The sequence below is a fragment of the Salvelinus fontinalis genome, chromosome 19 (genome assembly GCF_029448725.1).
Source record: "Salvelinus fontinalis isolate EN_2023a chromosome 19, ASM2944872v1, whole genome shotgun sequence".
In the NCBI taxonomy this organism is placed as follows: domain Eukaryota; kingdom Metazoa; phylum Chordata; class Actinopteri; order Salmoniformes; family Salmonidae; genus Salvelinus; species Salvelinus fontinalis.
In genome coordinates, this window is record NC_074683.1 from 55,199,185 (window position 1) to 55,224,641 (window position 25,457).

At 47.4% G+C, this 25,457-nt stretch overlaps 1 protein-coding gene across 2 annotated transcripts in view; it reads left to right on the plus strand.

Annotated features, from left to right (window-relative positions):
- The window catches only part of dip2a (disco-interacting protein 2 homolog A), a 341,096-nt gene that overhangs the window by 199,972 nt on the left and 115,667 nt on the right, over positions 1 to 25,457 (plus strand). Inside the window, exons 17-19 of one of the 2 annotated variants that reach the window (XM_055871967.1) lie at positions 17,255 to 17,391; positions 17,771 to 17,851; positions 20,330 to 20,461. In XM_055871967.1, the coding sequence (XP_055727942.1) occupies positions 17,255 to 17,391; positions 17,771 to 17,851; positions 20,330 to 20,461 (350 nt within the window). Of the gene's footprint in view, positions 1 to 17,254; positions 17,392 to 17,770; positions 17,852 to 20,329; positions 20,462 to 25,457 lie in introns of those variants that run through there. The other variant, XM_055871968.1, reaches the window with a different exon arrangement.

Here is a 25,457-nt window from a genome sequence, read left to right on the forward strand (position 1 = left end):
CTGAGCCATAAAGGAGACCAGGCATCTACCCCCCCACTATCAGATTAGAGCCATAATGGAGACATCTACCACCCCACTATCAGATTAGAGCCATAATGGAGACATCTACCACCCCACTATCAGATTAGAGCCATAATGGAGACATCTACCACCCCACTATCAGATTAGAGCCATAATGGAGACATCTACCACCCCACTATCAGATTAGAGCCATAATGGAGACATCTACCCCCCCACTATCAAATTAGAGCCATAATGGAGACATCTACCACCCCCCCCACTATCAGATTAGAGTCATAATGGAGACATCTACCCCCCCCCCCCCACTATCAGATTAGACCCATACTGGAGACATCTACCACCTCACTATCAGATTAGAGCCATAATGGAGACATCTACCACCTCCCCCCCACACTATCAGATTAGACCCATAATGGAGACATCTACCCCCCCCCCCCCACTATCAGATTAGAGCCATAATGGAGACATCTACCAGCCCACTATCAGATTAGACCCATAATGGAGACATCTACCCCCCCACTATCAGATTAGAGCCATAATGGAGACATCTACCCCCCCCCCACTATCAGATTAGAGCCATAATGGAGACATCTACCCCCCCACTATCAGATTAGAGCCGTAAGGGAGACATCTACCCCCCCCACTATCAGATTAGACCCATAATGGAGACATCTACCCCCCCACTATCAGATTAGACCCATAATGGAGACATCTACCCCCCCCCCCCCCCACTATCAGATTAGAGCCATAATGGAGACATCTACCCCCCCCCCCCTCCCACTATCAGATTAGAGCCATAAGGGAGACATCTACCCCCCCCCACTATCAGATTAGACCCATAATGGAGACATCTACCCCCCCACTATCAGATTAGAGCCATAATGGAGACATCTACCCCCCCACTATCAGATTAGAGCCATAATGGAGACATCTACCCCCCCACTATCAGATTAGAGCCATAATGGAGACATCTACCACCCCACTATCAGATTAGAGCCATAATGGAGACATCTACCCCCCCACTATCAGATTAGAGCCATAATGGAGACATCTACCACCCACTATCAGATTAGAGCCATAATGGAGACATCTACCAGCCCACTATCAGATTAGACCCATACTGGAGACATCTACCACCCCACTATCAGATTAGACCCATAATGGAGACATCTACCCCCCCCCCCCACTATCAGATTACATTTACATTTACATTTAAGTCATTTAGCAGACGCTCTTATCCAGAGCGACTTACAAATTGGTGCATTCACCTTATGACATCCAGTGGAACAGCCACTTTACAGATTAGACCCATAAGGGAGACATCTACCCCCCCACTATCAGATTAGAGCCATACTGGAGACATCTACCACCCCACTATCAGATTAGAGCCATAATGGAGACATCTCCCCCCCCCCCCCCCACTATCAGATTAGACCCATAATGGAGACATCTACCCCCCCCCCCCCCCCCCCCCCACTATCAGATTAGAGCCATAATGGAGACATCTACCCCCCACTATCAGATTAGAGCCATAATGGAGACATCTACCCCCCCACTATCAGATTAGAGCCATACTGGAGACATCTACCAGCCCACTATCAGATTAGAGCCATAATGGAGACATCTACCAGCCCACTATCAGATTAGAGCCATAATGGAGACATCTACCACCCCACTATCAGATTAGACCCATAATGGAGACATCTACCACCCCACTATCAGATTAGACCCATAATGGAGACATCTACCCCCCCCCCCCCCACTATCAGATTAGACCCATAATGGAGACATCTACCCCCCCCCCCCACTATCAGATTAGAGCCATAATGGAGACATCTACCCCCCCCCCACTATCAGATTAGACCCATAATGGAGACATCTACCCCCCCACTATCAGATTAGAGCCATAATGGAGACATCTACCCCCCCACTATCGGATTAGACCCATAATGGAGACATCTACCAGCCCACTATCAGATTAGAGCCATAATGGAGACATCTACCCCCCCACTATCAGATTAGACCCATAATGGAGACATCTACCAGCCCACTATCAGATTAGAGCCATAATGGAGACATCTACCCCCCCACTATCAGATTAGAGCCATAATGGAGACATCTACCCCCCCACTATCAGATTAGAGCCATAATGGAGACATCTACCCCCCCACTATCAGATTAGACCCATAATGGAGACATCTACCCCCCCCCCCCACTATCAGATTAGACCCATAATGGAGACATCTACCCCCCCACTATCAGATTAGAGCCATAATGGAGACATCTACCCCCCCACTATCGGATTAGACCCATAATGGAGACATCTACCAGCCCACTATCAGATTAGAGCCATAATGGAGACATCTACCCCCCCACTATCAGATTAGACCCATAATGGAGACATCTACCAGCCCACTATCAGATTAGAGCCATAATGGAGACATCTACCCCCCCACTATCAGATTAGAGCCATAATGGAGACATCTACCCCCCCACTATCAGATTAGAGCCATAATGGAGACATCTACCCCCCCACTATCAGATTAGAGCCATAATGGAGACATCTACCCCCCCCCCCCCCCACTATCAGATTAGAGCCATAATGGAGACATCTACCCCCCCCCCCCCACTATCAGATTAGACCCATAATGGAGACATCTACCCCCCCCCCCCCCCCCCACTATCAGATTAGACCCATACTGGAGACATCTACCACCTCACTATCAGATTAGACCCATAATGGAGACATTTACCCCCCCCCCCCCCCCCACACTATCAGATTAGACACATAATGGAGACATCTACCCCCCCCCCCCACTATCAGATTAGAGCCATAATGGAGACATCTACCAGCCCACTATCAGATTAGACCCATAATGGAGACATCTACCCCCCCACTATCAGATTAGAGCCATAATGGAGACATCTACCCCCCCCACTATCAGATTAGAGCCATAATGGAGACATCTACCCCCCCACTATCAGATTAGAGCCGTAAGGGAGACATCTACCCCCCCCACTATCAGATTAGACCCATAATGGAGACATCTACCCCCCCACTATCAGATTAGACCCATATTGGAGACATCTACCCCCCCCCCCCCCCCACTATCAGATTAGAGCCATAATGGAGACATCTACCCCCCCCCCCCCCCACTATCAGATTAGAGCCATAAGGGAGACATCTACCCCCCCCCCACTATCAGATTAGACCCATAATGGAGACATCTACCCCCCCACTATCAGATTAGACCCATAATGGAGACATCTACCCCCCCCCCCCCACTATCAGATTAGAGCCATAAGGGAGACATCTACCCCCCCACTATCAGATTAGACCCATAATGGAGACATCTACCCCCCCCACTATCAGATTAGAGCCATAAGGGAGACATCTACCCCCCCCCCCCCCCCACTATCAGATTAGACCCATAATGGAGACATTACCAGCCCACTATCAGATTAGAGCCATAATGGAGACATCTACCCCCCACTATCAGATTAGAGCCATAATGGAGACATCTACCCCCCCACTATCAGATTAGAGCCATAATGGAGACATCTACCCCCCCACTATCAGATTAGACCCATAATGGAGACATCTACCCCCCCACTATCAGATTAGAGCCATACTGGAGACATCTACCCCCCCCCCCACTATCAGATTAGACCCATAATAGAGACATCTACCCCCCCACTATCAGATTAGAGCCATAAGGGAGACATCTACCAGCCCACTATCAGATTAGACCCATAATGGAGACATCTACCCCCCCCCCCCCCCCCCCACTATCAGATTAGACCCATAATGGAGACATCTACCCCCCACTGTCAGATTAGACCCATAATGGAGACATCTACCCCCCCCCCCCCCACTATCAGATTAGACCCATAATAGAGACATCTACCCCCCCACTATCAGATTAGACCCATAATAGAGACATCTACCCCCCCACTATCAGATTAGAGCCATAATGGAGACATCTACCACCCCCCCCCCCCCCCCCCCACTATCAGATTAGACCCATAATGGAGACATCTACCCCCCCACTATCAGATTAGACCCATAATGGAGACATCTACCACCCCACTATCAGATTAGACCCATAATGGAGACATCTACCCCCCCCCCCCCCACTATCATATTAGACCCATAATGGAGACATCTACCCCCCCCCCCCCCCCCCCCCCACTATCAGATTAGACCCATAATGGAGACATCTACCCCCCCCCCCCCCACTATCAGATTAGACCCATAAAGGAGACATCTACCCCCCCACTATCAGATTAGACCCATAATGGAGACATCTACCCCCCCACTATCAGATTAGACCCATAATGGAGACATCTACCCCCCCACTATCAGATTAGACCCATAATAGAGACATCTACCCCCCACTATCAGATTAGAGCCATAATGGAGACATCTACCCCCCCCCCCCCCCCCCACTATCAGATTAGACCCATAATGGAGACATCTACCCCCCCACTATCAGATTAGAGCCATAATAGAGACATCTACCCCCCACTGTCAGATCGGGAGGCAATGCAGCCTATGTTCTTTTTTGTCCCCCCACGTTGAAATCACCATCACAAATTAACTTGTCATTTTTGCAGATTACCCCCCCCCCTTTGCCCTCAGAACAGACTCAATTCGTCGGGGGATGGGCTCTACAAGGTGTCGAAAGCGTTCCACAGGGATGCTGGCTCATGTTGACTCCAATGCTTCTCATAGTTGTGTCAAGTTGACTGGATGTCCTTTGGGTGATGGACCATTCTTGATACACACGGGAAACTGTTGAACGTGAAAAACACCCAGCAGCGTTGCAGTTCTTGACACACTCAAACCGGTGTACCTGGCACCTACTACCGTTCCCTGTTCAAAGCCACTTAAATCTTTCATCTGATCCCAATTGAACTCTGAATGGCACACATACACAATCCATGTCTCAGTTGTCTCAAGGCTTCAAAATCATTATTTAACCTGTCACCTCCCCTTCATCAACACTGACATTAATAAGAGAGAATTCAGTAGCTTTTACCAGGTCAGTCTGTCATGGAAAGAGGAGCTGTTCCTTATGTTTTGTACACTCAGTGTATAGCACAACTTTGAATTTCACCCCTCACCTCAAAATCGATTGATGTCTGTTTGGACGTTTTTAGTGAGCTTCTTTTCTCCGCCTGCTTTGGCCACGCAGTGCACTTTACTGTCATCATTATGAAAGGATCAACCTCTTTCATCTATGAAGTGACTGTATACACTGATTGTTTCAAGCAAAACTACCAAAACTATTGCTGATGGTGAACCTGAACAATCAAAATAGAATCTACAGTAAGCCCGTTCAGCAGGTAAAGCCCGTTCAGCCCGTTTACCTGGTAAAGCCCGTTTAGCAGGTAAAGCCCGTTTAGCTGGTAAAGCCCGTTTAGCAGGTAAAGCCCGTTCAGCAGGTTAATGCCCGTTCAGCAGGTAAAGCCCGTTCAGCAGGTAAAGCCCGTTCAGCAGGTAAAGCCCGTTCAGCAGGTAAAGCCCGTTCAGCAGGTAAAGCCCGTTCAGCCCGTTCAGCAGGTAAAGCCCGTTCAGCAGGTAAAGCCCGTTCAGCAGGTAAAGCCTGTTCAGCAGGTAAAGCCTGTTCAGCAGGTAAAGCCCGTTCAGCAGGTTAATGCCCGTTCAGCAGGTAAAGCCCGTTCAGCAGGTAAAGCCCGTTCAGCAGGTAAAGCCCGTTCAGCAGGTAAAGCCCGTTCAGCAGGTAAAGCCCGTTTAGCAGGTAAAGCCCGTTCAGCCCGTTTAGCAGGTAAAGCCCGTTCAGCCCGTTTAGCAGGTAAAGCCCGTTCAGCAGGTAAAGCCTGTTCAGCAGGTAAAGCCTGTTCAGCAGGTAAAGCCCGTTCAGCAGGTAAAGCCTGTTCAGCAGGTAAAGCCTGTTCAGCCCGTTCAGCAGGTAAAGCCCGTTCAGCAGGTAAAGCCTGTTCAGCAGGTAAAGCCCGTTCAGCAGGTAAAGCCCGTTCAGCAGGTAAAGCCTGTTCAGCCCGTTCAGCAGGTAAAGCCCGTTTAGCAGGTAAAGCCCGTTCAGCAGGTAAAGCCCGTTCAGCAGGTAAAGCCCGTTCAGCAGGTAAAGCCTGTTCAGCCCGTTCAGCAGGTAAAGCCCGTTCAGCAGGTAAAGCCCGTTCAGCAGGTAAAGCCCGTTCAGCAGGTAAAGCCTGTTCAGCAGGTAAAGCCCGTTCAGCAGGTAAAGCCCGTTTAGCAGGTAAAGCCCGTTCAGCAGGTAAAGCCCGTTCAGCCCGTTCAGCAGGTAAAGCCCGTTCAGCCCGTTCAAATCAAATATATTTATAAAGCCCTTCTTACATCAGCTGATATCTCAAAGTGCTGTACAGAAACCCAGCCTAAAACCCCAAACAGCAAGCAATGCAGGTGTAGAAGCACGGTGGCTAGGAATAACTCCCTAGAAAGGCCAGAACCTAGGAAGACACCTAGAGAGGAACCAGGCTATGAGGGTGGCCAGTCCTTTTCTGGCTGTGCCGGTGGAGATTATAACAGAACATGGCCAAGATGTTCAAATGTTCATAAATGCCCAGCATGGTCAAATAATAATAATCACAGTAGTTGTCGAGGGTTCAAAAAGTCAGCACCTCAGGAGTAAATGTCAGTTGGCTTTTCATAGCCGATCATTAAGAGTATCTCTACCGGTCCTGCTGTCTCTAGAGAGTTGAAAACAGCAGGTCTGGGACAAGTGGCACGTCCGGTGGACAGGTCAGGGTTCCATAGCCGCAGGCAGAACAGTTGAAACTGGAACAGCAGCAGGGCCAGGTGCACTGGGGACAGCAAGGAGTCATCATGCCCGGAAGTCCTGACGCATGGTCCTAGGGCTCAGATCCTCCGAGAGAGAGAAAGCGAGAATTAGAGAGAGCATACTTAAATTCACACAGGACACCGGATAAGACAGGAGAAGTACTCCAGATATAACAAACTGACCCTAGCCCTAAAGAACAGCCTGTAACAAGGGGAGAACCTAAAGAACAGCCTGTAACAGGGGAGAACCTAAAGAACAGCCTGTAACAGGGGAGGGAGAACCTAAAGAACAGCCTGTAACAGGGGAAAACCTAAAGAACAGCCTGTAACGGGAGGGAAAACCTAAAGAACAGCCTGTAACAGGGGAGGGAGAACCTAAAGAACAGCCTGTAACAGGGGAAAACCTAAAGAACAGCCTGTAACAGGGGAGGGAGAACCTAAAGAACAGCCTGTAACAGGGGAGGGAGAACCTAAAGAACAGCCTGTAACAGGGGAAAACCTAAAGAACAGCCTGTAACAGGGGAGGGAGAACCTAAAGAACAGCCTGTAACAGGGGAGGGAGAACCTAAAGAACAGCCTGTAACAGGGGAGGGAGAACCTAAAGAACAGCCTGTAACAAAGGGAGAACCTAAAGAACGTCTCATGATTCCTACCGCAAGCTCTGAACCTTTACACCGGATCATCGCAGCTAGCTAGCTGCTATCCGAGTGGCTACTCCTGGCTAACGGCTCTGTCCCGAAGCAAGCACCAGTTAGCCTCGAGCTAGGCCTATCTCCCGACTAGCCGAAGAGATATCAGGCAATTCCTGGGTTTCAATACCTCTTTTGCCAATTGGCCTGGACCCTTTGCTGCCAACACGGAGCCCAGCCGATCCACCATGACTGGTCTGCCGACGTAACCGTCCGAGGGGGTTTCAACAGGCTCTTCCATTGCAGATGGGCCCTGAAGCCCATCTGCTAGCCTGCTAGCACCAGGCCTTTTAGCTGTCTGAATCGCCGTGTCTCTCCACCTCACTTAGCTACTCACTGGACGCTATGATCACTCGGCAACACATGCCTCTCCCTAATGTCAATATGTCTTGTCTATTGCTGTTTTGGTTAGTGAGTTTTGTATTATTTCACTGTAGAGCCTCCAGCCCTGCTCAATTTGCCTTAGCTAGCCATTTTGTTCCACCCACCACACATGAGGTGACCTCAACTGGCTTAAATGGTGCCTCTAGAGAGACAACCTCTCTCATCATCACTCAATACCTAGGTTTACTTCCACTGTACTCACATCCTACCATACCTTTGTCTGTACATTATGCCCTGAATCTATTCTACCACACCCAGAAATCTGCTCCCTTTACTCTCTGTTCCGAACGCACTAGATGACCTGTTCTTATAGCCTTTAGCCGTACCCTTATCCTACTCCTCTTCTGTTCATCTGGTGATGTAGAGGTTAATCCAGGCCCTGCAGCACCCAGCATCACTCCCATTCTCCAGACGCTCTCATTTGTTGACTTCTGTAACCGTAAAAGTCTTGGGTTCATGCATGTTAACATCAGAAGCCTCCTCCCTAAGTTTGTTTTATTCACTGCTTTAGCACACTCCGCCAACCCGGATGTCCTAGCCGTGTCTGAATCCTGGCTTAGAAAGGCCTCCAAAAATCCTGAAATGTCCATCCCTAACTATAACATTTTCCGACAAGATAGAACTGCAAAAGGGGGTGGAGTTAGCCTGCAGAGTTCTATCATACTATCCAGGTCTGTGCCCAATTTGAGCTTCTACTTTTAAAAATCCACCTTTCCAGAAGCAAGTCTCTCACCGTTGCCGCTTGTTATAGACCCCCTCTGCCCCCAGCTGTGCCCTGGACACCATATGTGATTTGATTTATACTGTTAGGTGACCTAAACTGGGACATGTTTAACACCCCAGCCGTCCTACAATCTAAACTAGATGCCCTCAATCTCACACAAATTATCAAGGAACCTACCAGGTACAACCCTAAATCTGTAAACATGGGCACCCTCATAGATAGCATCCTGACCAACTTGCCCTCTAAATACACCTCTGCTGTTTTCAACCAGGATCTCAGCCATCACTGCCTCATTGCCTGCGTGAGTAATGGGTCTGCGGTCAAATGCCCTCATCACTGTCAATTGCTCCCTAAAACACTTCAGCGAGCAGGCCTTTCTAATCGACCTGGCCCGGCTATCCTGGAAAGCTATTGACCTCCCGTCAGTAGAGGATGCCTGGTTCCTCTTCAAAAGTGCTTTCCTCACTGTCTTAAATAAGCATGCCCCATTCAAAAAATGTAGACCTAAGAACAAATATAGCCCTTGATTCACCCCAGACTTGACTGCCCTTGACCAGCACAATAACATCCTGTGGCGTTCTACATTAGCATCGAATAACTCCCGCGATATGCAACTTTTCAGGGAAGTCAGGAACCAATATAGGAAAGCCAAGGCTAGCTTTTTCAAACAGATATGTGCTTCCTGTAGCACTAATTCCAAAAAGTTTTGGGACACTGTGAAGTCCATGGAGAATAAGAGCACCTCCTACCAGCTGCCCACTGAGGATAGGAAACACTGTCACCACCGATAAATCAATAATTTCAATAAGCATTTTTCTACAGCTGCCCATGCTTTCCACCTGGTTACCCCAACCCCGGTCAACATCTCAGCACCCACTGCAGCAACTTGCTCAAGCCCCCCCCCCCCTGGCTTCTCCTTCACCCAATTCCAGACAGCTGATGTTCTGAAAGAGCTGCAAAATCTGGATCACTACAAGTCAGCTGGGCTAGACAATCTGGACCCTCTCTTTATAAAATGATCCGCTGAAATTGTTGCACCCCCTATTACTAGCATATTCATCCTCTCTCTCGTATCGTCTGATATCCCCAAAGATTGGAAAGCTGCCGCGGTCATTCCCCTCTTCAAAGGGGGTGACACTCCAGACACTACTCTGGACGGTTCTGACTTGAAATATGTGGATAACTACAAATACCTAGGTGTCTGGTTAGACTGTAAACACTCCTTCCAGACTCACATTAAGCATCTCCAATCCAAAATTAAATCTAGAAATGGCTTTCTGTTACGCCAAAAAGCCTCCTTCACTCATGCTGCCAAACATACCCTCATAAAACTGACCATCCTACCGAGCCTTGACTTTGTCGATGTAATTTACGAAATAGCCCCGAACACTCTACTCAGCCAAGTGGATGCAGTCTATCACAGTGACATCTGTTTTCTCACCAAAGCCCCATACACTACCCACCACTGCGACCTGTATGCTTCTGTTGGCTAGCCATCATTGCATATTCGTCACCAAACCCACTGGCTCCAGGTCATCTATAAGTCTTTGCTCGGTAAAGCCCCGCCTTATCTCAGCTCACTGGTCACCATAACAACACCCACCTGTAGCACGCGCTCCAGCAGGTATATTTCACTGGTCACCATAACAACACCTACCTGTAGCACGCGCTCCAGCAGGTATATCTCACTGGTCACCATAACAACACCCACCTGCAGCACGCGCTCCAGCAGGTATATTTCACTGGTCACCATAACAACACCTACCTGTAGCACGCGCTCCAGCAGGTATATCTCACTGGTCACCATAACAACACCTACCTGTAGCACACGCTCCAGCAGGTATATCTCACTGGTCACCATAACAACACCTACCTGTAGCACGCGCTCCAGCAGGTATATTTCACTGGTCACCATAACAACACCTACCTGTAGCACGCGCTCCAGCAGGTATATCTCACTGGTCACCATAACAACACCCACCAGTAGCACGCGCTCCAGCAGGTATATCTCACTGGTCACCATAACAACACCTACCTGTAGCACGCGCTCCAGCAGGTATATCTCACTGGTCACCATAACAACACCCACCAGTAGCACGCGCTCCAGCAGGTATATCTCACTGGTCACCATAACAACACCCACCTGTAGCACGCGCTCCAGCAGGTATATCTCACTGGTCACCATAACAACACCCACCAGTAGCACGCGCTCCAGCAGGTATATCTCACTGGTCACCATAACAACACCTACCTGTAGCACGCGCTCCAGCAGGTATATCTCACTGGTCACCATAACAACACCCACCAGTAGCACGCGCTCCAGCAGGTATATCTCACTGGTCACCATAACAACACCCACCAGTAGCACGCGCTCCAGCTGGTATATCTCACTGGTCACCATAACAACACCTACCTGTAGCACGCGCTCCAGCAGGTATATCTCACTGGTCACCATAGCAACACCTACCTGTAGCACGCGCTCCAGCAGGTATATCTCACTGGTCACCATAACAACACCCACCAGTAGCACGCGCTCCAGCAGGTATATCTCACTGGTCACCATAACAACACCTACCTGTAGCACGCGCTCCAGCAGGTATATCTCACTGGTCACCATAACAACACCCACCTGTAGCACGCGCTCCAGCAGGTATATCTCACTGGTCACCATAACAACACCCACCAGTAGCACGCGCTCCAGCAGGTATATCTCACTGGTCACCATAACAACACCCACCTGCAGCACGCGCTCCAGCAGGTATATCTCACTGGTCACCATAACAACACCCACCAGTAGCACGCGCTCCAGCAGGTATATCTCACTGGTCACCATAACAACACCTACCTGTAGCACGCGCTCCAGCAGGTATATCTCACTGGTCACCATAACAACACCTACCTGTAGCACACGCTCCAGCAGGTATATCTCACTGGTCACCATAACAACACCTACCTGTAGCACGCGCTCCAGCAGGTATATCTCACTGGTCACCATAACAACACCTACCTGTAGCACGCGCTCCAGCAGGTATATCTCACTGGTCACCATAACAACACCCACCTGCAGCACGCGCTCCAGCAGGTATATCTCACTGGTCACCATAACAAAACCCACCAGTAGCACGCGCTCCAGCAGGTATATTTCACTGGTCACCATAACAACACCCACCAGTAGCACGCGCTCCAGCAGGTATATCTCACTGGTCACCATAACAACACCTACCTGTAGCACACGCTCCAGCAGGTATATCTCACTGGTCACCATAACAACACCCACCAGTAGCACGCGCTCCAGCAGGTATATTTCACTGGTCACCATAACAACACCCACCAGTAGCACGCGCTCCAGCTGGTATATCTCACTGGTCACCATAACAACACCTACCTGTAGCACGCGCTCCAGCAGGTATATTTCACTGGTCACCATAACAACACCCACCAGTAGCACGCGCTCCAGCAGGTATATCTCACTGGTCACCATAACAACACCCACCAGTAGCACGCGCTCCAGCAGGTATATCTCACTGGTCACCATAACAACACCTACCTGTAGCACACGCTCCAGCAGGTATATCTCACTGGTCACCATAACAACACCTACCTGTAGCACGCGCTCCAGCAGGTATATTTCACTGGTCACCATAGCAACACCCACCAGTAGCACGCGCTCCAGCAGGTATATCTCACTGGTCACCATAACAACACCCACCAGTAGCACGCGCTCCAGCAGGTATATCTCACTGGTCACCATAACAACACCTACCTGTAGCACACGCTCCAGCAGGTATATCTCACTGGTCACCATAACAACACCTACCTGTAGCACACGCTCCAGCAGGTATATCTCACTGGTCACCATAACAACACCTACCTGTAGCACGCGCTCCAGCAGGTATATCTCACTGGTCACCATAACAACACCCACCAGTAGCACGCGCTCCAGCAGGTATATCTCACTGGTCACCATAACAACACCCACCAGTAGCACGCGCTCCAGCAGGTATATTTCACTGGTCACCATAACAACACCCACCAGTAGCACGCGCTCCAGCAGGTATATCTCACTGGTCACCATAACAACACCTACCTGTAGCACACGCTCCAGCAGGTATATCTCACTGGTCACCATAACAACACCTACCTGTAGCACGCGCTCCAGCAGGTATATCTCACTGGTCACCATAACAACACCTACCTGTAGCACGCGCTCCAGCAGGTATATTTCACTGGTCACCATAACAACACCTACCTGTAGCACGCGCTCCAGCAGGTGTATTTCACTGGTCACCATAACAACACCTACCTGTAGCACGCGCTCCAGCAGGTATATCTCACTGGTCACCATAACAACACCTACCTGTAGCACACGCTCCAGCAGGTATATCTCACTGGTCACCATAACAACACCCACCAGTAGCACGCGCTCCAGCTGGTATATCTCACTGGTCACCATAACAACACCCACCAGTAGCACGCGCTCCAGCTGGTATATCTCACTGGTCACCATAACAACACCCACCAGTAGCACGCGCTCCAGCAGGTATATCTCACTGGTCACCATAGCAGCACCTACCTGTAGCACGCGCTCCAGCAGGTATATCTCACTGGTCACCATAACAACACCCACCAGTAGCACGCGCTCCAGCAGGTATATCTCACTGGTCACCATAACAACACCTACCTGTAGCACGCGCTCCAGCAGGTATATTTCACTGGTCACCATAACAACACCCACCAGTAGCACGCGCTCCAGCAGGTATATCTCACTGGTCACCATAACAACACCTACCTGTAGCACACGCTCCAGCAGGTATATCTCACTGGTCACCATAGCAACACCTACCTGTAGCACACGCTCCAGCAGGTAAATCTCACTGGTCACCATAACAACACCTACCAGTAGCACGCGCTCCAGCAGGTATATTTCACTGGTCACCATAACAACACCCACCTGTAGCACGCGCTCCAGCAGGTATATCTCACTGGTCACCATAACAACACCTACCTGTAGCACACGCTCCAGCAGGTATATCTCACTGGTCACCATAGCAACACCTACCTGTAGCACACGCTCCAGCAGGTATATTTCACTGGTCACCATAACAACACCTACCTGTAGCACACGCTCCAGCAGGTATATCTCACTGGTCACCATAACAACACCTACCTGTAGCACGCGCTCCAGCAGGTATATTTCACTGGTCACCATAGCAGCACCTACCTGTAGCACGCGCTCCAGCAGGTATATCTCACTGGTCACCATAACAACACCTACCTGTAGCACGCGCTCCAGCAGGTATATCTCACTGGTCACCATAACAACACCCACCAGTAGCACGCGCTCCAGCAGGTATATCTCACTGGTCACCATAGCAACACCCACCAGTAGCACGCGCTCCAGCAGGTATATCTCACTGGTCACCATAGCAACACCCACCAGTAGCACGCGCTCCAGCAGGTATATCTCACTGGTCACCATAACAACACCCACCAGTAGCACGCGCTCCAGCAGGTATATCTCACTGGTCACCATAACAACACCTACCTGTAGCACACGCTCCAGCAGGTATATCTCACTGGTCACCATAACAACACCTACCTGTAGCACACGCTCCAGCAGGTATATCTCACTGGTCACCATAACAACACCTACCTGTAGCACGCGCTCCAGCAGGTATATCTCACTGGTCACCATAACAACACCCACCAGTAGCACGCGCTCCAGCAGGTATATCTCACTGGTCACCATAACAACACCTACCTGTAGCACACGCTCCAGCAGGTATATCTCACTGGTCACCATAACAACACCCACCAGTAGCACGCGCTCCAGCAGGTATATTTCACTGGTCACCATAACAACACCCACCAGTAGCACGCGCTCCAGCAGGTATATCTCACTGGTCACCATAACAACACCTACCTGTAGCACACGCTCCAGCAGGTATATCTCACTGGTCACCATAACAACACCTACCTGTAGCACGCGCTCCAGCAGGTATATCTCACTGGTCACCATAACAACACCCACCAGTAGCACGCGCTCCAGCTGGTATATCTCACTGGTCACCATAACAACACCCACCAGTAGCACACGCTCCAGCAGGTATATCTCACTGGTCACCATAACAACACCCACCAGTAGCACACGCTCCAGCAGGTATATCTCACTGGTCACCATAACAACACCTACCTGTAGCACGCGCTCCAGCAGGTATATTTCACTGGTCACCATAGCAACACCCACCTGTAGCACGCTCTCCAGCAGGTATATCTCACTGGTCACCATAGCAACACCCACCCGTAGCACGCGCTTCAGCAGGTATATCTCACTGGTCACCATAACAACACCCACCTGCAGCACGCGCTCCAGCAGGTATATCTCACTGGTCACCATAACAACACCCACCCGTAGCACGCGCTCCAGCAGGTATATCTCACTGGTCACCATAACAACACCTACCTGTAGCACACGCTCCAGCAGGTATATCTCACTGGTCACCATAACAACACCTACCTGTAGCACACGCTCCAGCAGGTATATTTCACTGGTCACCATAACAACACCCACCAGTAGCACGCGCTCCAGCAGGTATATCTCACTGGTCACCATAACAACACCTACCTGTAGCACACGCTCCAGCAGGTATATCTCACTGGTCACCATAACAACACCTACCTGTAGCACGCGCTCCAGCAGGTATATCTCACTGGTCACCATAACAACACCCACCAGTAGCACGCGCTCCAGCTGGTATATCTCACTGGTCACCATAACAACACCCACCAGTAGCACGCGCTCCAGCTGGTATATCTCACTGGTCACCATAACAACACCTACCTGTAGCACGCGCTCCAGCAGGTATATCTCACTGGTCACCATAACAACACCTACCTGTAGCACGCGCTCCAGCAGGTATATCTCACTGGTCACCATAACAACACCTACCTGTAGCACGCGCTCCAGCAGGTATATCTCACTGGTCACCATAACAACACCCACCAGTAGCACGCGCTCCAGCAGGTATATCTCACTGGTCACCATAACAACACCTACCTGTAGCACACGCTCCAGCAGGTATATCTCACTGGTCACCATAACAACACCCACCAGTAGCACGCGCTCCAGCAGGTATATTTCACTGGTCACCATAACAACACCCACCAGTAGCACGCGCTCCAGCAGGTATATCTCACTGGTCACCATAACAACACCTACCTGTAGCACACGCTCCAGCAGGTATATCTCACTGGTCACCATAACAACACCTACCTGTAGCACGCGCTCCAGCAGGTATATCTCACTGGTCACCATAACAACACCCACCAGTAGCACGCGCTCCAGCTGGTATATCTCACTGGTCACCATAACAACACCCACCAGTAGCACACGCTCCAGCAGGTATATCTCACTGGTCACCATAACAACACCTACCTGTAGCACGCGCTCCAGCAGGTATATTTCACTGGTCACCATAGCAACACCCACCTGTAGCACGCTCTCCAGCAGGTATATCTCACTGGTCACCATAGCAACACCCACCCGTAGCACGCGCTTCAGCAGGTATATCTCACTGGTCACCATAACAACACCCACCTGCAGCACGCGCTCCAGCAGGTATATCTCACTGGTCACCATAACAACACCCACCCGTAGCACGCGCTCCAGCAGGTATATCTCACTGGTCACCATAACAACACCTACCTGTAGCACACGCTCCAGCAGGTATATCTCACTGGTCACCATAACAACACCTACCTGTAGCACACGCTCCAGCAGGTATATCTCACTGGTCACCATAACAACACCCACCAGTAGCACACGCTCCAGCAGGTATATCTCACTGGTCACCATAACAACACCTACCTGTAGCACGCGCTCCAGCAGGTATATTTCACTGGTCACCATAGCAACACCCACCTGTAGCACGCTCTCCAGCAGGTATATCTCACTGGTCACCATAACAACACCCACCTGTAGCACACGCTCCAGCAGGTATATTTCACTGGTCACCCCCAAAGCCAACACCTCTTTTGGCTGCCTTTCCTTCCAGTTCTCTGCTGCCAATGACTGGAACGAATTGCAAACAAAACAAGGGAAAAACCAAAAGAACTTCGCCTTTAACAAAGGATGTATCTGAAGAACAGTATCTGTGGGGGAGTTGCAGCGATTGGACGAGACTGTAACTACCAATTGGATATCACGAAGTTGGGGGAAAAAAAGGGTAAAAAGTACAACAAATTGTGAAAACATAATTAACAGCCTGGAACGAGGGAAAAACCCTAAACAACTTAGCCTGGAACGAGGGGAACACCCGAACAACTTAACCTGGAACGAGGGAAACACCTACACAACTTAGCCTGGAACGAGGGAAACACCTACACAACTTAGCCTGGAACGAGGGAAACACCTACACAACTTAGCCTGGAACGAGGGAAACACCTACACAACTTAGCCTGGAACGAGGGCGGTTAGGAGAAACACGTTGTCCTATTGATTACAATGCTTTGTTTATTGATATCCAGTCAGTGTGTGTGATGTGTGTGTCCACGGCTCTGGTGTGTGTGATGTTATGACGTGTGTGTGTGTGTGTCCACAGCGCTGGTGTGTGTGATGTTATGACGTGTGTGTGTGTGTGTGTGTGTCCACAGCGCTGGTGTGTGTGGTACGTGTGGAGGGAACTCCTTATCTCTGCCAGACAGATGAGGTGGGGGAGATCTGTGTGAGTTCTGGGAGTACCGGCGTGGCATACTACGGCCTCCCGGGCATGACCAAGAACACATTCCAGGTTTGTACTGTCACTTTAACACTCATAATGGTGTCACATTGTTACTGCAAAAGAGAATGTGTTCTCAATAACTTTCCTGGGTAATTAAAGGCAATAGCTACATAAATGAATAATGAGTGGTGTGTAGTCATGTTGCTTGTTCCCGACCATCCCAGTAACAGCATTAGGAGCTATGTGGTGTGTGTGTCTAGTGGTGTGTGTATAGTCCTGTTGCTTGTTCCAGACCATCCCAGTAACAGCATTAGGAGCTATGTGGTGTGTGTGTCTAGTGGTGTGTGTATAGTCCTGTTGCTTGTTCCAGACCATCCCAGTAACAGCATTAGGAGCTATGTGGTGTGTGTGTCTAGTGGTGTGTGTATAGTCCTGTTGCCTGTTCCAGACCATCCCAGTAAGAGCCTCAGGAGGTCCCATCAGTGGCAGACCCTTCACCAGGACGTCACTACTGGGCTTTGTAGGACCTGTGAGTTCACTGTTATCCATTACTAGGATCCTTACATTCCCAGCTGCTAGCATGTCTGCTAAATGTATCTGCTAGCATGTCTGCTAAATGTATCTGCTAGCATGTCTGCTAAATGTATCTGCTAGCATGTCTGCTAAATGTATCTGCTAGCATGTCTGCTAAATGTAGCTGCTAGCATGTCTGCTAAATGTAGCTGCTAGCATGAAGTCTGCTAAATGTAGCTGCTAGCATGATGTCTGCTAAATGTAGCTGCTAGCATGATGTCTGCTAAATGTATCTGCTAGCATGATGTCTGCTAAATGTATCTGCTAGCATGTCTGCTAAATGTATCTGCTAGCATGTCTGCTAAATGTATCTGCTAGCATGATGTCTGCTAAATGTATCTGCTAAATGTATCTGCTAGCATGATGTCTGCTAAATGTATATGCTAGCATGATGTCTGCTAAATGTATCTGCTAGCATGATGTCTGCTAAATGTATCTGCTAGCATGATGTCTGCTAGCATGATGTCTGCTAGCATGATGTCTGCTAAATGTATCTGCTAACATGATGTCTGCTAAATGTATCTGCTAGCATGATGTATGCTAAATGTATCTGCTAGCATGATGTCTGCTAAATGTATCTGCTAGCATGATGTCTGCTAAATGTATCTGCTAGCATGATGTCTGCTAAATGTATCTGCTAGCATGATGTCTGCTAAATGTATCTGCTAGCATGATGTCTGCTAAATGTATCTGCTAGCATGATGTCTGCTAAATGTATCTGCTAGCATGATGTCTGCTAAATGTATCTGCTAGCATGATGTCTGCTAAATGTATCTGCTAGCATGATGTCTGCTAAATGTATCTGCTAGCATGATGTCTGCTAAATGTATCTGCTAGCATGATGTCTGCTAAATGTATCTGCTAGCATGATGTCTGCTAAATGTATCTGCTAGCATGATGTCTGCTAAATGTATCTGCTAGCATGTCTGCTAAATGTATCTGCTAGCATGTCTGCTAAATGTATCTGCTAGCATGATGTCTGCTAAATGTATCTGCTAAATGTATCTGCTAGCATGATGTCTGCTAAATGTATATGCTAGCATGATGTCTGCTAAATGTATCTGCTAGCATGATGTCTGCTAAATGTATCTGCTAGCATGATGTCTGCTAGCATGATGTCTGCTAGCATGATGTCTGCTAAATGTATCTGCTAACATGATGTCTGCTAAATGTATCTGCTAGCATGATGTATGCTAAATGTATCTGCTAGCATGATGTCTGCTAAATGTATCTGCTAGCATGATGTCTGCTAAATGTATCTGCTAGCATGATGTCTGCTAAATGTATCTGCTAGCATGATGTCTGCTAAATGTATCTGCTAGCATGATGTCTGCTAGCATGATGTCTGCTAGCATGATGTCTGCTAGCATGATGTCTGCTAGCATGATGTCTGCTAAATGTATCTGCTAGCATGATGTCTGCTAAATGTATCTGCTAACATGATGTCTGCTAAATGTATCTGCTAGCATGATGTATGCTAAATGTATCTGCTAGCATGATGTCTGCTAAATGTATCTGCTAGCATGATGTCTGCTAAATGTATCTGCTAGCATGATGTCTGCTAAATGTATCTGCTAGCATGATGTCTGCTAAATGTATCTGCTAGCATGATGTCTGCTAAATGTATCTGCTAAATGTATCTGCTAGCATGATGTCTGCTAGCATGATGTCTGCTAGCATGATGTCTGCTAGCATGATGTCTGCTAGCGTGATGTCTGCTAGCGTGATGTCTGCTAGCGTGATGTCTGCTAAATGTATCTGCTAGCGTGATGTCTGCTAAATGTATCTGCTAGCGTGATGTCTGCTAAATGTATCTGCTAGCATGATGTCTGCTAAATGTATCTGCTAGCATGATGTCTGCTAAATGTATCTGCTAGCATGATGTCTGCTAAATGTATCTGCTAGCATGATGTCTGCTAAATGTATCTGCTAAATGTATCTGCTAGCATGATGTCTGCTAGCATGATGTCTGCTAGCATGATGTCTGCTAGCGTGATGTCTGCTAGCGTGATGTCTGCTAGCGTGATGTCTGCTAGCGTGATGTCTGCTAGCGTGATGTCTGCTAAATGTATCTGCTAGCGTGATGTCTGCTAAATGTATCTGCTAGCATGATGTCTGCTAAATGTATCTGCTAGCATGATGTCTGCTAAATGTATCTGCTAGCATGATGTCTGCTAAATGTATCTGCTAGCATGATGTCTGCTAAATGTATCTGCTAAATGTATCTGCTAAATGTGTCTGATAGCATGATGTCTGCTAAATGTAGCTGTTAAATGAGGTACAACTGATGTCAGCTGATACTGCTGGACCTGACCATCCATTTCACTGTTAGTCGACACCTGTTGTTTACCAAACATGTGACAAATACATCTTTTATTTGATTTGACTAGATGTGTTGGGCAGTGACTAACCACCCTGTGTGTGTGGTCTCCAGGACAACCTGGTGTTTATCGTAGGTAGAATGGACGGGCTGATGACGGTGTGTGGTCGGAGACACAACGCTGATGATGTGGTTGCCACGGCGCTGGCAGTGGAGCCCATGAAGTTTGTCTACAGGGGGAGGTGAGGAAAGGGGTTCTGTGTTGTGTTCTAGGATAGCAGTGTTGTTGTTGTGTTGTAGGATAGCAGTGTTGTTGTGTTCTAGGATAGCAGTGTTGTTGTTGTGTTGTAGGATAGCAGTGTTGTTGTTGTGTTCTAGGATAGCAGTGTTGTTGTGTTCTAGGATAGCAGTGTTGTTGTGTTCTAGGATAGCAGTGTTGTTGTTGTGTTCTAGGATAGCAGTGTTGTTGTGTTCTAGGATAGCAGTGTTGTTGTTGTGTTCTAGGATAGCAGTGTTGTTGTGTTCTAGGATAGCAGTGTTGTTGTTGTGTTCTAGGATAGCAGTGTTGATGTTGTGTTCTAGGATAGCAGTGTTGTTGTGTTCTAGGATAGCAGTGTTGTTGTGTTCTAGGATAGCAGTGTTGATGTTGTGTTCTAGGATAGCAGTGTTGTTGTGTTCTAGGATAGCAGTGTTGTTGTTGTGTTCTAGGATAGCAGTGTTGTTGTTGTGTTCTAGGATAGCAGTGTTGTTGTTGTGTTCTAGGATAGCAGTGTTGTTGTGTTCTAGGATAGCAGTGTTGTTGTGTTCTAGGATAGAAGTGTTGTTGTGTTCTAGGATAGCAGTGTTGTTGTGTTCTAGGATAGAAGTGTTGATGTTGTGTTCTAGGATAGCAGTGTTGTTGTTGTGTTCTAGGATAGCAGTGTTGTTGTGTTGTAGGATAGCAGTGTTGTTGTGTTCTAGGATAGCAGTGTTGTTGTGTTCTAGGATAGCAGTGTTGTTGTGTTCTAGGATAGCAGTGTTGTTGTGTTCTAGGATAGCAGTGTTGATGTTGTGTTCTAGGATAGCAGTGTTGTTGTTGTGTTCTAGGATAGCAGTGTTGTTGTTGTTGTTCTAGGATAGCAGTGTTGTTGTTCTAGGATAGCAGTGTTGTTGTGTTGTAGGATAGTAGTGTTGTTGTGTTGTAGGATAGCAGTGTTGTTGTTGTGTTCTAGGATAGCAGTGTTGTTGTGTTGTAGGATAGTAGTGTTGTTGTGTTGTAGGATAGCAGTGTTGTTGTTGTGTTGTAGGATAGCAGTGTTGTTGTGTTGTAGGATAGCAGTGTTGTTGTTGTGTTCTAGGATAGCAGTGATGTTGTGTTCTAGGATAGCAGTGTTGTTGTGTTCTAGGATAGCAGTGTTGTTGTGTTCTAGGATAGCAGTGTTGTTGTGTTCTAGGATAGCAGTGTTGTTGTTGTGTTGTAGGATAGCAGTGTTGTTGTGTTGTAGGATAGCAGTGTTGTTGTTGTGTTGTAGGATAGCAGTGTTGTTGTTGTGTTCTAGGATAGCAGTGTTGTTGTTGTGTTCTAGGATAGCAGTGTTGTTGTGTTCTAGGATAGCAGTGTTGTTGTTGTGTAGGATAGCAGTGTTGATGTGTTCTAGGATAGCAGTGTTGATGTTGTGTTCTAGGATAGCAGTGTTGTTGCTGTGTTCTAGGATAGCAGTGTTGTTGTTGTGTAGGATAGCAGTGTTGATGTGTTCTAGGATAGCAGTGTTGATGTGTTCTAGGATAGCAGTGTTGATGTGTTCTAGGATAGCAGTGTTGTTGTGTTCTAGGATAGCAGTGTTGTTGTGTTCTAGGATAGCAGTGTTGTTGTGTTCTAGGATAGCAGTGATGTTGTGTTCTAGGATAGCAGTGTTGTTGTGTTCTAGGATAGCAGTGTTGTTGTGTTCTAGGATAGCAGTGTTGTTGTGTTCTAGGATAGCAGTGTTGTTGTTGTGTTCTAGGATAGCAGTGTTGTTGTGTTCTAGGATAGCAGTGTTGTGTTGTAGGATAGCAGTGTTGTTGTGTTCTAGGATAGCAGTGTTGTTGTTGTGTTCTAGGATAGCAGTGTTGTTGTTGTGTTCTAGGATAGCAGTGTTGTTGTTGTGTTCTAGGATAGCAGTGTTGTTGTGTTCTAGGATAGCAGTGTTGTTGTTGTGTAGGATAGCAGTGTTGATGTGTTCTAGGATAGCAGTGTTGATGTGTTCTAGGATAGCAGTGTTGTTGTGTTCTAGGATAGCAGTGTTGTTGTGTTCTAGGATAGCAGTGTTGTTGTGTTCTAGGATAGCAGTGTTGATGTGTTCTAGGATAGCAGTGTTGTTGTGTTGTAGGATAGCAGTGTTGTTGTGTTCTAGGATAGCAGTGTTGTTGTGTTCTAGGATAGCAGTGTTGTTGTTGTGTTCTAGGATAGCAGTGTTGATGTTGTGTTCTAGGATAGCAGTGTTGTTGTTGTGTTCTAGGATAGCAGTGTTGTTGTGTTCTAGGATAGCAGTGTTGTTGTGTTCTAGGATAGCAGTGTTGTTGTGTTCTAGGATAGCAGTGTTGTTGTGTTCTAGGATAGCAGTGTTGATGTTGTGTTCTAGGATAGCAGTGTTGTTGTTGTGTTCTAGGATAGCAGTGTTGTTGTTGTTGTTCTAGGATAGCAGTGTTGTTGTTCTAGGATAGCAGTGTTGTTGTGTTGTAGGATAGTAGTGTTGTTGTGTTGTAGGATAGCAGTGTTGTTGTTGTGTTCTAGGATAGCAGTGTTGTTGTGTTGTAGGATAGTAGTGTTGTTGTGTTGTAGGATAGCAGTGTTGTTGTTGTGTTGTAGGATAGCAGTGTTGTTGTGTTGTAGGATAGCAGTGTTGTTGTTGTGTTCTAGGATAGCAGTGATGTTGTGTTCTAGGATAGCAGTGTTGTTGTGTTCTAGGATAGCAGTGTTGTTGTGTTCTAGGATAGCAGTGTTGTTGTGTTCTAGGATAGCAGTGTTGTTGTTGTGTTGTAGGATAGCAGTGTTGTTGTGTTGTAGGATAGCAGTGTTGTTGTTGTGTTGTAGGATAGCAGTGTTGTTGTTGTGTTCTAGGATAGCAGTGTTGTTGTTGTGTTCTAGGATAGCAGTGTTGTTGTGTTCTAGGATAGCAGTGTTGTTGTTGTGTAGGATAGCAGTGTTGATGTGTTCTAGGATAGCAGTGTTGATGTTGTGTTCTAGGATAGCAGTGTTGTTGCTGTGTTCTAGGATAGCAGTGTTGTTGTTGTGTAGGATAGCAGTGTTGATGTGTTCTAGGATAGCAGTGTTGATGTGTTCTAGGATAGCAGTGTTGATGTGTTCTAGGATAGCAGTGTTGTTGTGTTCTAGGATAGCAGTGTTGTTGTGTTCTAGGATAGCAGTGTTGTTGTGTTCTAGGATAGCAGTGATGTTGTGTTCTAGGATAGCAGTGTTGTTGTGTTCTAGGATAGCAGTGTTGTTGTGTTCTAGGATAGCAGTGTTGTTGTGTTCTAGGATAGCAGTGTTGTTGTTGTGTTCTAGGATAGCAGTGTTGTTGTGTTCTAGGATAGCAGTGTTGTGTTGTAGGATAGCAGTGTTGTTGTGTTCTAGGATAGCAGTGTTGTTGTTGTGTTCTAGGATAGCAGTGTTGTTGTTGTGTTCTAGGATAGCAGTGTTGTTGTTGTGTTCTAGGATAGCAGTGTTGTTGTGTTCTAGGATAGCAGTGTTGTTGTTGTGTAGGATAGCAGTGTTGATGTGTTCTAGGATAGCAGTGTTGATGTGTTCTAGGATAGCAGTGTTGTTGTGTTCTAGGATAGCAGTGTTGTTGTGTTCTAGGATAGCAGTGTTGTTGTGTTCTAGGATAGCAGTGTTGATGTGTTCTAGGATAGCAGTGTTGTTGTGTTGTAGGATAGCAGTGTTGTTGTGTTCTAGGATAGCAGTGTTGTTGTGTTCTAGGATAGCAGTGTTGTTGTTGTGTTCTAGGATAGCAGTGTTGATGTTGTGTTCTAGGATAGCAGTGTTGTTGTTGTGTTCTAGGATAGCAGTGTTGTTGTGTTCTAGGATAGCAGTGTTGTTGTGTTCTAGGATAGCAGTGTTGTTGTGTTCTAGGATAGCAGTGTTGTTGTGTTCTAGGATAGCAGTGTTGTTGTTGTGTTCTAGGATAGCAGTGTTGTTGCTGTGTTCTAGGATAGCAGTGTTGTTGTTGTGTTCTAGGATAGCAGTGTTGTTGTTGTTCTAGGATAGCAGTGTTGTTGTGTTGTAGGATAGCAGTGTTGTTGTTGTTCTAGGATAGCAGTGTTGTTGTGTTGTAGGATAGCAGTGTTGTTGTTGTGTTCTAGGATAGCAGTGTTGATGTTGTGTTCTAGGATAGCAGTGTTGTTGCTGTGTTCTAGGATAGCAGTGTTGATGTTGTGTTCTAGGATAGCAGTGTTGATGTTGTGTTCTAGGATAGCAGTGTTGTTGTTGTGTTCTAGGATAGCAGTGTTGTTGTGTTCTAGGATAGCAGTGTTGTTGTGTTCTAGGATAGCAGTGTTGTTGTGTTCTAGGATAGCAGTGTTGTGTTCTAGGATAGCAGTGTTGTTGTGTTGTAGGATAGCAGTGTTGTTGTTGTGTTCTAGGATAGCAGTGTTGTTGTTGTGTTGTAGGATAGCACTGTTGTTGTGTTGTAGGATAGCAGTGTTGTTGTTCTAGGATAGCAGTGTTGTTGTTGTGTTCTAGGATAGCAGTGTTGTTGTTGTTGTTCTAGGATAGCAGTGTTGTTGTTGTCCTAGGATAGCAGTGTTGATGTGTTCTAGGATAGCAGTGTTGTTGTGTTCTAGGATAGCAGTGTTGTTGTTGTGTTCTAGGATAGCAGTGTTGTTGTTGTGTTGTAGGATAGCAGTGTTGTTGTTGTGTTGTAGGATAGCAGTGTTGTTGTTGTGTTCTAGGATAGCAGTGTTGTTGTTGTGTTGTAGGATAGCAGTGTTGTTGTGTTCTAGGATAGCAGTGTTGTTGTGTTCTAGGATAGCAGTGTTGTTGCTGTGTTCTAGGATAGCAGTGTTGTTGTTGTGTTGTAGGATAGCAGTGTTGTTGTGTTCTAGGATAGCAGTGTTGATGTTGTGTTCTAGGATAGCAGTGTTGTTGCTGTGTTCTAGGATAGCAGTGTTGTTGTTGTGTTCTAGGATAGCAGTGTTGTTGTTGTGTTCTAGGATAGCAGTGTTGTTGTTGTGTTGTAGGATAGCAGTGTTGTTGTGTTCTAGGATAGCAGTGTTGATGTGTTCT